At 40.3% G+C, this 13,500-nt stretch overlaps 1 protein-coding gene across 3 annotated transcripts in view; it reads left to right on the top strand.

Annotated features, from left to right (window-relative positions):
- Positions 1-13,500, top strand: part of ncana (neurocan a) — an 86,988-nt gene that overhangs the window by 54,134 nt on the left and 19,354 nt on the right. For all 3 annotated transcript variants that reach the window (XM_082172977.1, XM_082172976.1, XM_082172975.1), the window contains 2 exons: positions 262-1,383; positions 10,106-10,210. In XM_082172977.1, coding sequence (XP_082029103.1) covers positions 262-1,383; positions 10,106-10,210 — 1,227 coding nt within the window. The remainder of the gene's footprint in view (positions 1-261; positions 1,384-10,105; positions 10,211-13,500) is intronic.

The raw sequence follows: 13,500 nt of genomic DNA, 5'->3' as shown, positions 1-13,500 counted from the left end.
AGATTATAAAAGTCGTGTAGCATTCCTGCCTTTAGTGGTAAAAATGGTGCATCTGATCACCTCAACAAAACACATAACTTGAGAAATAATTAGCACAAACGGACATGAACGGATGGAGTTACAAGCTAAAGTTTGATTCAGATAACTGATCTTAAAAATGAGCAACAGTAGTAGTGATGTTTGACCACTAACAGCCTGAAGTCTTAGATGAGTAAATAAAAACTTATTTTAAAAACTTAAAGCTTGTGTTTGTCTTCGCAGGGTTGATATCATGGTGGAGTCGCTCATGGCTGTCTCGTCCTTCATCCGTCACTGATAAATTAAGCACATCCAGAAGTTCGGACGTGTCGACGTCAATCCTGCCAAACACCACGGGCGACAACCGCACGGGTCGACCTGCACAGAGAATAGGAGATTGGGTCGTGGTGACCGAAATACCTGAGCAGAAAACCAAAACCGGCGAACCCAAAGTCTCGGTATCAACTGAGAATTACTCTGGAGAGAGTAGAGTCCTGGAGACGGAGGGCAGCTCGTGGGGAGATACGTATCTGTCGTCCCAAACGCCCCTGACGGTGGTGACGTCGAGAATCGGTTCCCTCGCCACCACCGGTTCCGGTTCCCTCGCCACCACTGGTTCCCTCGCCACCACCGGTTCCCTCGCCACCACCGGTTCCGGTTCGCTCGCCACCACCGGTTCCCTCGCCACCACTGGTTCCCTTGCCACCATCGGTTCCGGTTCTCTTGCCACCACTGTTTCCGGTACCGGTTCCCTCGCCACCACCTATTCCCTCGCCACCACCGATTCCCTCGCCACCACCGATTCCCTTGCCACCACCGATTCCCTCGCCACCACCGATTCCCTCGCCACCACCGATTCCCTCGCCACCACCGGTTCCCTTGCCACCACTGGTTCCCTCGCCACCACTGGTTCCCTTGCCACCATCGGTTCCGGTTCCCTTGCCACCACTGTTTCCGGTTCCGGTTCTCTCGCCACCACCGATTCCCTCGCCACTACCGATTCCATCGCCACCACCGGTTCCCTTGCCACCACTGGTTCCGGTTCCGGTTCCCTCGCCACCACCGATTCCCTCGCCACCACCGGGTCCGCACACGGCCGTGAGGCCCGTGGAGAAATCCAATACAGACGCAGGAACAAATCCAAGCGACCAAACCCAAGCACCACTGAGATGACGACTGCCATCATCCACAGCACAGCGACACCCTCTGGAGTGTCTTTTAGTGCTGAAAACAGTGGATCGACCATCTCAACATCTGCAGACGAGTCGTGGACGGCAAGCTTTGGAACGACGGGAACCAGCAGCGTAGAGCTGGATCTGAGTAGCACCGAGGCCGTCAGGAAGAACCACTCCATTGGAGGAGATGGTAAGAGTTTATGTTTTCAATCAGGGCCGTACGCAGGGTTTTATAAATGCTGAGGTTGCTAATGGGGGTTTTGGGATATTTACGGATTACAGGAATCACGTGAATTATATACAAAGTTCTGTCATGAAAGTCTAGATGCCGCAGGCTAATAGGTCCTAACTCAACCTGCTCGTAATCACATCATTATGTATAGGGCACAGCTGATTGGTTCCTGCTGTATCAGTAGCCAATGAGCTTGCATGCTTCACCTTCAAATATACGGATAGCATTTGCCTTAGCAGTGCAGCGAGCTCCACCTGTATAGATCTGCTATGGGTAATTCATGTACGCTATATTGTACAGCAGCAGCATGTCTAACTTGCTCACAGCAGTGTGTCGTGTATTTATTGGCAGTAGCAAGTCCCATACTTTACATTTACATTGAATCATTTAGCAGACGCTTTTATCCAAAGCGACTTACAAATGAGGAGAGTAAAAGAAGCAATCAAACAAATAATAGGACAACAACATGCAAGTGCTGTGACCCTTCCTGGTTTAGTCTAACGCAGTATATGTAATTATTTTTTTTTTTTAAATAGATATAGAATAGAAAAGAAAAAAGAAAATAAAGTGTTAGTATTAACGGATCAAGTGTTGCCGAGAAAGATGCGTCTTCAGCTGTTTCTTGAAAGTGGCTACGGACTCAGCAGCTCGAGTTGAGTTAGGCAGGTCATTCCACCAGCAGGGAACAGTCTAGGTAAAGGTCTGTGAAAGCGATTTTGTGCCTCTTTGAGATGGCACCACGAGGCGACATTCACTTGAAGAATGCAAGCTTCTGGAGGGCACATACGTCTGGAGTACTGAGTTTAGGTAAAATGGGGCAGAGCCCGTGGTTGTTCTGTAGCCAAGCACCAGTGCCTTGAATTTGATGCAAGTGGCAACTGGCAACCAGTGCTATTATATGAGGAGAGGTGTGACGTGTGTCTCTTCTGCTCGTTAAAGACACTCTTGCTGCAGCATCTGGATCAGTTGCAGAGGTTTGACAGTGCACGCTGGAAGACCAGCCAGTAGAGCATTACAATAGTCCAGTCTGGATAGAACAAGCACTTGGACAAGGATTTGTGTAGCATGCTCTGATAGGAAGGGCCTGATCCTCCTAATGTTGTATGAGGCAAATCTGCAGGACCGGGCATTTCTAGCAGTGTGGTCTGTGTAGTTCAGTTGATCATCAATCACAACTTCAAGGTTCCTGGCTGACCTTGATGGAGTTATGGATGACGAACCTAGCTAAAGGGAGAAGTTGTGGTATAATGTTGGGTTGGCCGGGATCACAAGCAGCTCAGTCTTCGCAAGGTTGAGTTGAAGGTGGTGGTCCTTCATCCAGCAAGAAATGTCTGTCAGGCAGGCTAAGATATGAGAAGCTACCTTTGGATCTTCTTGTTAGAATGAGAGGTAGAGTTGTGTGTGTCATCAGCGTAGCAGTGATAGGAAAAAACATGTTTCTGAATGACAGATCCTAGTGATGACAAGTAGATGGAGAAGAAAAGTGGTCAAAGCACTGAGCCCTGAGGTACTCCAGTAGCTAGATGTTGGGTCTTAGACACCTCACCTCTCTATGACACCCTAAAGGAGCTACCTGAGAGGTTGAACCATTGTAGTGCGGTTCCTGAGATGCCCTTCATCTTTAGGATTGACTGGGGGATCTGGTGGTTAACTGTGTCAAATGCTGCAGACAGATACAGCAGGATGAGAAGTGAGGATATGAAAGACATTTTGTGTAAGAAAGCTATATGCGAGGAGGGCGTGAGTCATCATGAATATTGATGTGTTTCACACCTGAGAAGACAAAGACCCTCCCCTAATGGCCCTATCAGGTGGGACTGTGAGGAAACTAGAACAAAGAATGTGGAGATATTAAAATAATTGCTTTTTGATTATTTGGATTTATTTACAACACAACATAATCCAAAGATACATAACGAAGGACAAAAAGGCACATTATTGAAAAGGAACTGTTTCAGGAATGGCACAGGAATTAGATCAGTGATATCTAAAGACAGAGACTTGAACAGTCACACACTTTTGTGCCATTCCTGAAACAGTTCATGTTCACCATACCTGTCATTTCCAAGGTGTTTGCTTTTTCATTTTACCATGTTCATGTACAGAGACTCGTGTGAATGTTTAAGTCAGCAGGACTCATCAGTGGCATCTGGTCCCTATAATAAAAAAACAACAACTGTGAACAAGCTGATATCAGGAGAAACTAGGGCTGCACAATATGGGGAAGAAAATCTAATTGTGATTTTTCTATAACCATAACTAGACCTATAGGATATATAGGCCTATAACTATATAACATTATAAAGGAACACTTCAGTACAGTACACTACACTAGAGAAAAATATATGGATTATCATATGTTATTTCAAATGTTATCATTCGTAATGAAATGAGATTGGACTAAAAACATGTAGCCTAATGTTTGACGCATTTTGCTTTTCAAATGTACAGTGTGAGTGTTCCAAACTCACAGCGCTTGTAGAGACCATTTACTAAAGCGATCGAGCCGCTCCTCACAATGAAACATTATTTTTACCACATTATAAACATATACGTTTGAGCAGATATCCACCAACACCGTATTAGGGGTTGGAAAACAAGAGGGATTAATGACATCATACTTGGTCAAAGTCTTTACATGTGCAGGTTACATTAAGATAGATTACGTAGACAAACATTTTGTTTCTTTAGAAAAGTGCAACCTTATAAAGCCAAAAAGGTTTTGATGAGTTTTTTTTAACTTAAGTTGCTGCAAAGAACCATTAAAAAACCTGTTTTCCTCCTGTTTTGAGAGTGTGTCCTGATGCCTGCACAGTATTTACACCAGATGAGAGATTCTGAATAACCTTTGAATCAGATATGGCAGGTGGGTGGACGTCCAGGTGCAGGAGAGAGACTCTTGTTGGGTTTAATTATGTGATGAGTGTGTGCTTTGGGCGGAGGGCTCACTGAATGAATATTCATACTGGTGCATGAATATTAATCAACGCCCACAGATTTGCTTATAATACTGAGAGTTTGCGGCCAGTTAGGAATATTTAAATGTCAAAATGGACAAAAAAATCTATTACACACTAGTTGTGCTGATTGTCTGGCGTAGCAACCAAACCATTATAATTAATGAGCACATGGCAGATAATCAGTACATTTCATTGACTCGCAGCCTGATGTGTCCGATTCACTTTCCACATGTATCAGAATCATTTAAAAAGTGCAGAGACACAATATAACACTTATTAGCTATGCTCATGAATATTAATTACATTTGGATTGTTGTGGAATGTAGGTTAGTGAGGAGCTTTTTTCATTGATATGACATAAATGATACATCGACTAATCTATACAGCCTATTTCACTTTTTGTAATGGCTTTTCAGTCACTCATGCGTGTGTGTGTGTGTGTGTGTGTGCGCGAGTGTGCGCGAGTGTGTGTGTGTGTGTGTGTGTGCACGAGTGTGTGTGTGTGTGTGTGTGTGTGTGTGTGTGCGCGAGTGTGTGTGTGTGTGTGTGTGTGTGCGCGAGTGTGTGTGTGTGTGTGCGCACATGTGTATGTGAGTGTGTTTGTGTGTGTGAGAAATTGTGAGAGTGTGTGTGTTTGTGTGTATGTGAGAGTGTGTGTGAGTGTGTATAAATGCATGGATGTGCCACTATTCAGCTCCCAGCCGTTTAGCACTTCATCCTGCCCTTGAATATGTGATACGCTACAGTGGGAGGTGTGTGTGTGTGTGTGTGTGTGTGTGTGTGTGTGTGTGTGTGTGTGTGTGAATGTGTGTGTTCACACTCGTCTTCAGCATCTGCTCTGATTAGCTCTGACTCTCAGGGAAAGTGTTTTAATGCACAAGAGCTCATCACATTCATGACTGCAGATCTTCTTGTTTTAGTCTCCACTCAATCTCTGGCTGCTAACTGGCTTTTCTGTCTTTTCTCCGGTCATGTTAGAAGCCGTCGGACTGACACAAACCGACAGTCTCTAGTGTCTCCTGTCTGTCGTCCTGAAGAATGCCAGATTTGACCTTCAGTGTTACATCACCTGTCAATCACAAGAGCCCTGTGGCCTGTACAGACTGACATGACTGATGTGGAGGAACACACTGACGTCCGTACCAAATATATAAATATAAATATGCAACTAGCGGAATGAAATAACTTGTAATAATAACTAATATGTTTACGAACTTATTTTATCCAGCTAGTTGACAACATTTCTCATTTTCATTTAGTTTCATGAAGTACTAGAATAGCTAAAACAAAAAATTTATAAACGATATATAGATATTTAAGAAAAACGAATAAAAGTGACAAAACACACACACAATTACTAGAAAATGAACTTTAATTATAAGGAAACGGAAATTCTAAAAATAAAAACGATTTAAAAAGAACTATAATAGTATATCAGTGATATCAAAATAACATTGGTCTGTATGTTTAAATCTCTTTTATTTCGAAAAAGCAAGACAATGAGATCTTTTAAATATTAAATATTGTATTTTTAAATACTGTAAGTGTGACATTTTTATCTAACTAACAGGGTTTTTGTATAAAATGGTATGTGTATTATTTATGCGCAGCGTGTTAATAATATCATTGAAGTGTTTTGAAGAAGATTAAAGCACACGCTGTGTTAATATGATGATGTGTAAGTAAATTTGCAGCTGTGTAAACACTGAATTAAATCAGTCTGTCTGATGATTGTGTGATTATCACACTCTGTTTCTCTCTCTCGGTACGCAATATTTGCATATCGCTCTGCTTTGTGAGGTTAAGAGGGCAAATGCAAAGGTGAGGTGATTTTCAACAGTTATATAAGGTCGCATATAGTTTTCTGTGTACAGTATTTCCCATCATGGCATGCTGGTGTGACCTCAAGGATGTGGCTCGTTTGCATTTGTGCCTCAAACTAACCAATTAGGGCTGAAACGATGGTTTGCCATGTGATGCCGGTAATTAAGTGAAAAGGGGCGTGGCCTGTGGAACGAGAGGATTATTGGCGGGTTGCTCTCCGCACAGTTACCATGACAACAGAACCTCAATGCATCCAAGAGAGTTGTGAGAGAGAGACAGAGGAAAAGACAAAGACTAACATAGAAAAATAATTATACAGATAAAAACCTCTATGTATTTCTTGCTTCTGTGGGGAAAAAAAGAGATATTCTTATTTGACAGTCACTTTTTTGCTCATCAGTCACTGTGGCTAGTGGTTCTCCAAAGTTACTGGCCACTCAGTATTTTCACTGGTCACAATTTTGACATCGATACCATGGGGAAAACTGCCATATAGATATTTTTAATATTATCTCATAATTTGGCAGCCGGTATATTAGGCTGCTGTCCCTTTAAGACCTGACGCACAGATCCATTATACTGTTACACGTTTGTTGTCTTTCTCAACTGTTTACGTTCACTTAAAACACAACTGACTGTGTTAACGTGAATACTCGCCAAGACCGGCATTTTGACATTATTTTGTGTATTTGACTGTTTAAGTGCAGAAAAAGAACTCAGTTTAGTACTGAGAGGCGGCTTTATGTGCGTGCAATACACCGGAGCAAATGAAACGAGTGAGTGAAGAGAGGCGGGTTTGTGTGTCACTCGCTGTCGGAGAGATGAGAGAGAGAAAGAGCAGCTGGTATCGTGTATCTATTCTGCAGAAAATTAATATTGAAAGCGTTTCAGATGCTTGATATTGTACTGTCATTCTTTTATGTTGTATTATCTTGTATAATGTTATTTTCCTGCCTCGGGACTACAGGTGAAAATTAGCATTTATGCTATAACCTGGCTCATTTACAGTCTACAGAAATGTTTGATTGTCCATTAATGTGCACTGTCCCGAATAAAAAAAAATAAAAAAAAAATAAAAAAAATAAATAAAAAAAATTTCTTTATATGTATCGAAAAATCACTACATTGTACTTAGTTTATTATTTCAGATGCTTCTTTAAAGTCTCCCTGTAGTCGATAATTTCATCCCTTAAAAATCATCTTTGATCATCAAAATTACACATTTAAACGTTTTTTTCTTCATGCCTTAAAATATCTTGACTGTAACTCGACACCCTTGCCTCATTTAGTATGCGCGGTTCCATGAATATGCAAATGAGCCCCACCTCCACTCACTCACTCAGCTCAGAGATCCACTGGTTGACGATCACACGTTGATCTGATTGGTTACAAGGTAGTTTGTGACGTCAGAAACACCAGCGATTTCAAAGCGTGTGTTTGAGACTGTCTTTGGTTCACTGCAGTTTTAAGGAGGAAATACTCAGCAATGCTGTCGACTTATGAATTTACACATGGTTTGTCTTAAAGCGTATTAAAAACACCACATAGACACATAACAACATTAAAAGCTGGATATTCACCACAGGGCGACTTTAAAAGACTACAATTGAAAAATTTATATATTATATATAAAATGATACTAGTGTGACACTAGTGATACTATAATGATACTTTCCTGTAGCTCAGTGGTAAGAGCATTGCGTTAACAACGCAAGGTTGTGGGTTCGATCCCAGGGGATTGCACGTACCTATGTATAAATAGATAACGCAATGTAAGTTGCTTTGGATAAAAGCGTCTGCCAAATGCATAAATGTAAATGTAAATGTGTGTCTAGTAGGAGAGACTGCGTTACACACCACTGATGAAATCCACCCGCGTTTGGCAAGTGTTAATGTCAAGCCCTGTTTATATGTATGTGTATATATGTGTGTGTATATATACTGTATATATATAGTATTAGGATATACGGTTTGGAGCAACATTAGGAGAGTAAATGTTGATTTGTGATGTCTTTAAATGTATATCACGTATGTGTCCTTGAGTCTGTGAATTGACTTTCGCACAAAGATTTTTCATTCCACTGCATCTTCGATTCTTTCTCTCTCTGTATATATATATATGTTGATGTGGGATTGTCACAGTTCAGGTCAGTGGTGAAACTCAATCAGTGTGTGTATTAGAACGAGCTGTTCTCTGAAAGCCATTACAGGCCTGAGCGAGCGCACATGTGGTGTGATGAAGAGAGGCTCTAGAGAGAGTATAGTGTTGTGTTTTCAGACTGACTGACTGTCATCATGACGTCTGTTTATTCTGCTCAAGATCCGCACACAAGTGACCCAACGCAGCTTATCTGTAATGAGGTGAATCTAAAACTCATGATGCCACAATAATAGACCAGAACGCAACATCTATAAATATGTCCTCGATGAAAGGAAGTTCTACTTTTGCTATCGCTCTATAAATGATAAATGCGTATTATTTCATGTCACACTGTTAGTCTGACACAGGTGGAGGTCGTTTGTCATGTGTGAGAGTTATTTGATCTGTGTTTGAACTCAACTAGAGGGGGACAAATCTTTTTTAAAAATATAAATAAATTGCCTTTGTGATTTAAAATTATTAAAAATTCAGCTATGTTTGTAGGACTGCACAATTTTGTGCAAAAAAAGCATATTAATTTATTTTATAATAATTATATATAAATATATTAATTATATTGATTTTTAATAATGATAATAATAACCACTCATTATTATTATTAGCGGTATTAGTAGTATTCTAATTTTTTATAATTATTTATTTTTATAATAATTATATATTCATATAAATATGTTAATTATATTGATTTTAATAATAGTAACTTTTTATTAGTATAATTATAATAATTAATTTTATAATAATTATATTTTAATATACTGTAAATATAATAATGATATAGATTTTGATCATAATAATTATTGTGATTATTATTATTACATATTATTATTATTACTAAAGAATATTAAACAAAATAACAAATATTACTTTTATAATATATATAATATAAAAAATTGTGTTTAAGAACAATAATATAATACTACTAATAATACATTTATTTTACAGTGCAGCTTTAGAAATACAATATTAATATTTATGGCTCTCCTAACTTCTTGATTTTAAAATGTTGCGTCATTGGGCTCATAAAGCTTCTAATTTCATGCATACATTTTCTGTTTGATACACTAAGCTAATCACGGTTTGGGTTTGATTTTGATTAATTACACACACCTTCAACAAATACTGTATTTAACTGTATGCCGCTGTTTAGTGATGTGTAAAGTGATTATTTGCTCATATTAGTCAATATTTGGCTGAGATACAACTATATGAACATCTGGAATCTGAGGGTGCAAAAAAATCGAAACGTTGAGAAAATCTCCTTTAAAGTTGTTCATTTATGTTCACGATTGTGCTGCATTCACTCACACAAATGAATGTTTTATATATTTACGGTAGGAAATGTACAAAATATCTTCATGGGACATGATCTTTACTTAATATCCTAATGATTTTTGGCATAAAAGAAAAATCTATAATTTTGAACCATACAATGTATTGTTGGCTATTGCCACAAATATACCCGTGCGACTCGAGACTGGTGACGTGATCCAGGGTCACATGATGTTTGTAAAACTGGACTCATTTACCAGGTGTTCCTCCTGAACCTCTCTGACGTGTGTTTAACTCTCATTAGTCACGTGTGTGTGTGTGTGTGTGTGTGTGTGTGTGTGTGTGTGTGTGTGTGTGTGTGCGCGCCTGTGTGTGTGTGCGCTTTATAATCACAGACAGATTGTGATGGATCACCTCCACAGCACCAGTGACAGCAGTGTGTGTGTGTGTGTGTGTTGTGTTGCAGTGGACGACAGATGCAGTTGTCTTCATGGAGGGACGTGTCTTCCTCACGGAGAGGCTTTCCGCTGCTTCTGTCCGCAGGGATACGCAGGAGAGAGCTGTGAAATCGGTGAGACTTTAAACTGATATGAATGTTTTCTCACTTCATGGCGATCCGAACCTTTATTTCTTCTGTGGATCAAAAAAAAGAAAAAAAAGCTGCTCTTACAAAGAAAAGCCACAGTGACCAGCTCCAAAAACACATCATTACAGTAGAGTCAGTCTGGTATGTACAAGATTTTCAGTGATTAACAACTTCAATTTTAGTCTGTTCCAAATGCAGAAGATCTTATGACTTCCGAAGACTTCAGATATAGCAGATGGACTACTGTCATTACACTGTAATGCGCTTTTTATGACTTTTTGGAGATAATAACTAGCAGTATAAACATAATTTTTGGGTGAAATATCCAAATGTGTAATTGCTTTTTACCCATGACAGTTTTTAACTCATGAACTCGTTTAACTCATGAACCATCTGTCGTATACAGTCTGTGCTTCACATGTTGTGTTCTTCAGGAGGACTTTATCCAGACTGTGATTTAAAACAAGTAAAAGCTTCCAGTTCATCCTAATGTACAGTTCCCCAAAAACACACATTATCCCACACATGCCCTGGGATCCCACGTTATCAGGAAACGTTCAAATTCAAATGATTCCCAGGCCTAAAATTGCTCTTTGTATATTAGTATATTAGATATTTTATATCTACAAGCTGATTTAAAAGGTGTGAAATAATTAGAAAAGTTATGAAATTTAATTTGAGCAAAATGTGTGAATATCCTGAATCTATTTAATCACAAGATTAATTGCCCCCCCACCCCCCAAAAAAAGTCTAGAAAGTGATTTTTTATGAATAATTGGAAAATTATTCCTAAAACCTAACCTAACCCTAATATCAAGAAATATTGTTGGTGAAAAAGTCTGGGTGAATAAATGTTGGAGCTTCAGACTTTTTTGCGTGTTATTAAAATGTGCATGAATACCTAGAGGAAAATATTCAACTCTGTCTCAGATGTTTCTCCTTAAATATGAGAAATATAAATAGATAATGATGATATTTTAGTATGATTTATATTATAGTATTTTTTTAACATGTTGAATTAGCTTTTGTTTTTATATTTTTAGCTTTTGATTTAATTTTAGTTTAAGTTTTAGTCATTTTGAGTCATTTTATAAAAAAACAAAAACAATTATGTGCTTTTTTCCATTTTTTTGATTGTTTAAATAATTGTATTTATTCTTTTAAATATTTCTATCTATAGCTGTATTTTTATCAGTTATATTTTTTTGTACTTGAACTTTTTAAGTTGCCAAAGGAACATTTCTAATTTTCATTTTAAGTTTGTAAATGTTTTATCTAATATTTATATCTTAGCTGTTTTTCAGCCATTTCAATTTCCACATTTAAAAAAATAATAATTTAAGGTTTAGAAAAAGAATAACAAGTAAGAGTTTAATAAACTGAATATGGAGCAGCTCAGATCATTTGACGAGAAGTGTTTCATATTGAGATCTTTTGACAGCTTTTGATTTCAGATCATATCTTCTCAGATCTGAGGCGTTTGAGAGAGTGTCTCGATGAGACGTGTGTGTGAGACACATCAGCAGAAACACCCGAGAGACTTGAGACAGTGTCTCGATGAGACGTGTGTGTGAGACACATCAGCAGAAACACCCGAGAGACTTGAGACAGTGTCTCGATGAGACGTGTGTGTGAGACACATCAGCAGAAACACCCGAGAGACTTGAGACAGTGTCTCGATGAGACGTGTGTGTGAGACACATCAGCAGAAACACCCGAGAGACTTGAGACAGTGTCTCGATGAGACGTGTGTGTGAGACACATCAGCAGAAACACTCGAGAGACTTGAGACAGTGTCTCGATGAGACGTGTGTGTGAGACACATCAGCAGAAACACCCGAGAGACTTGAGAGAGTGTCTCGATGAGACGTGTGTGTGAGACACATCAGCAGAAACACCCGAGATACTTGAGAGAGTGTCTCGATGAGACGTGTGTGTGAGACACATCAGCAGAAACACTCGAGAGACTTGAGACAGTGTCTCGATGAGACGTGTGTGTGAGACACATCAGCAGAAACACCCGAGAGACTTGAGACAGTGTCTCGATGAGACGTGTGTGTGAGACGCATCAGCAGAAACACCCGAGAGACTTGAGACAGTGTCTCGATGAGACGTGTGTGTGAGACACATCAGCAGAAACACCCGAGAGACTTGAGACAGTGTCTCGATGAGACGTGTGTGTGAGACACATCAGCAGAAACACCCGAGAGACTTGAGAGAGTGTCTCGATGAGACGTGTGTGTGAGACACATCAGCAGAAACACCCGAGAGACTTGAGACAGTGTCTCGATGAGACGTGTGTGTGAGACGCATCAGCAGAAACACCCGAGAGACTTGAGACAGTGTCTCGATGAGACGTGTGTGTGAGACGCATCAGCAGAAACACCCGAGAGACTTGAGACAGTGTCTCGATGAGACGTGTGTGTGAGACACATCAGCAGAAACACCCGAGAGACTTGAGACAGTGTCTCGATGAGACGTGTGTGTGAGACACATCAGCAGAAACACCCGTGAGGCTTGAGACAGTGTCTCGATGAGACGTGTGTGTGAGACACATCAGCAGAAACACCCGAGAGACTTGAGACAGTGTCTCGATGAGACGTGTGTGTGAGACGCATCAGCAGAAACACCCGAGAGACTTGAGACAGTGTCTCGATGAGACGTGTGTGTGAGACACATCAGCAGAAACACCCGAGAGACTTGAGAGAGTGTCTCGATGAGACGTGTATGTGAGACACATCAGCAGAAACACCCGAGAGACTTGAGACAGTGTCTCGATGAGACGTGTGTGTGAGACACATCAGCAGAAACACCCGAGAGACTTGAGAGAGTGTCTCGATGAGACGTGTGTGTGAGACGCATCAGCAGAAACACCCGAGAGACTTGAGAGAGTGTCTCGATGAGACGTGTGTGTGAGACACATCAGCAGAAACACTCGAGAGACTTGAGACAGTGTCTCGATGAGACGTGTGTGTGAGACACATCAGCAGAAACACCCGAGAGACTTGAGAGAGTGTCTCGATGAGACGTGTGTGTGAGACGCATCAGCAGAAACACCCGAGAGACTTGAGAGAGTGTCTCGATGAGACGTGTGTGTGAGACACATCAGCAGAAACACTCGAGAGACTTGAGAGAGTGTCTCGATGAGACGTGTGTGTGAGACACATCAGCAGAAACACCCGAGAGACTTGAGACAGTGTCTCGATGAGACGTGTGTGTGAGACACATCAGCAGAAACACCCGAGACACAAGACACCCGTTTCTCTCAATTTTTA

This window comes from Leuciscus leuciscus (assembly GCF_965113295.1).
Source record: "Leuciscus leuciscus genome assembly, chromosome: 6".
Classification (NCBI taxonomy): Eukaryota; Metazoa; Chordata; class Actinopteri; order Cypriniformes; family Leuciscidae; genus Leuciscus; species Leuciscus leuciscus.
This window is presented reverse-complemented; position numbering and strand designations above follow the sequence as displayed.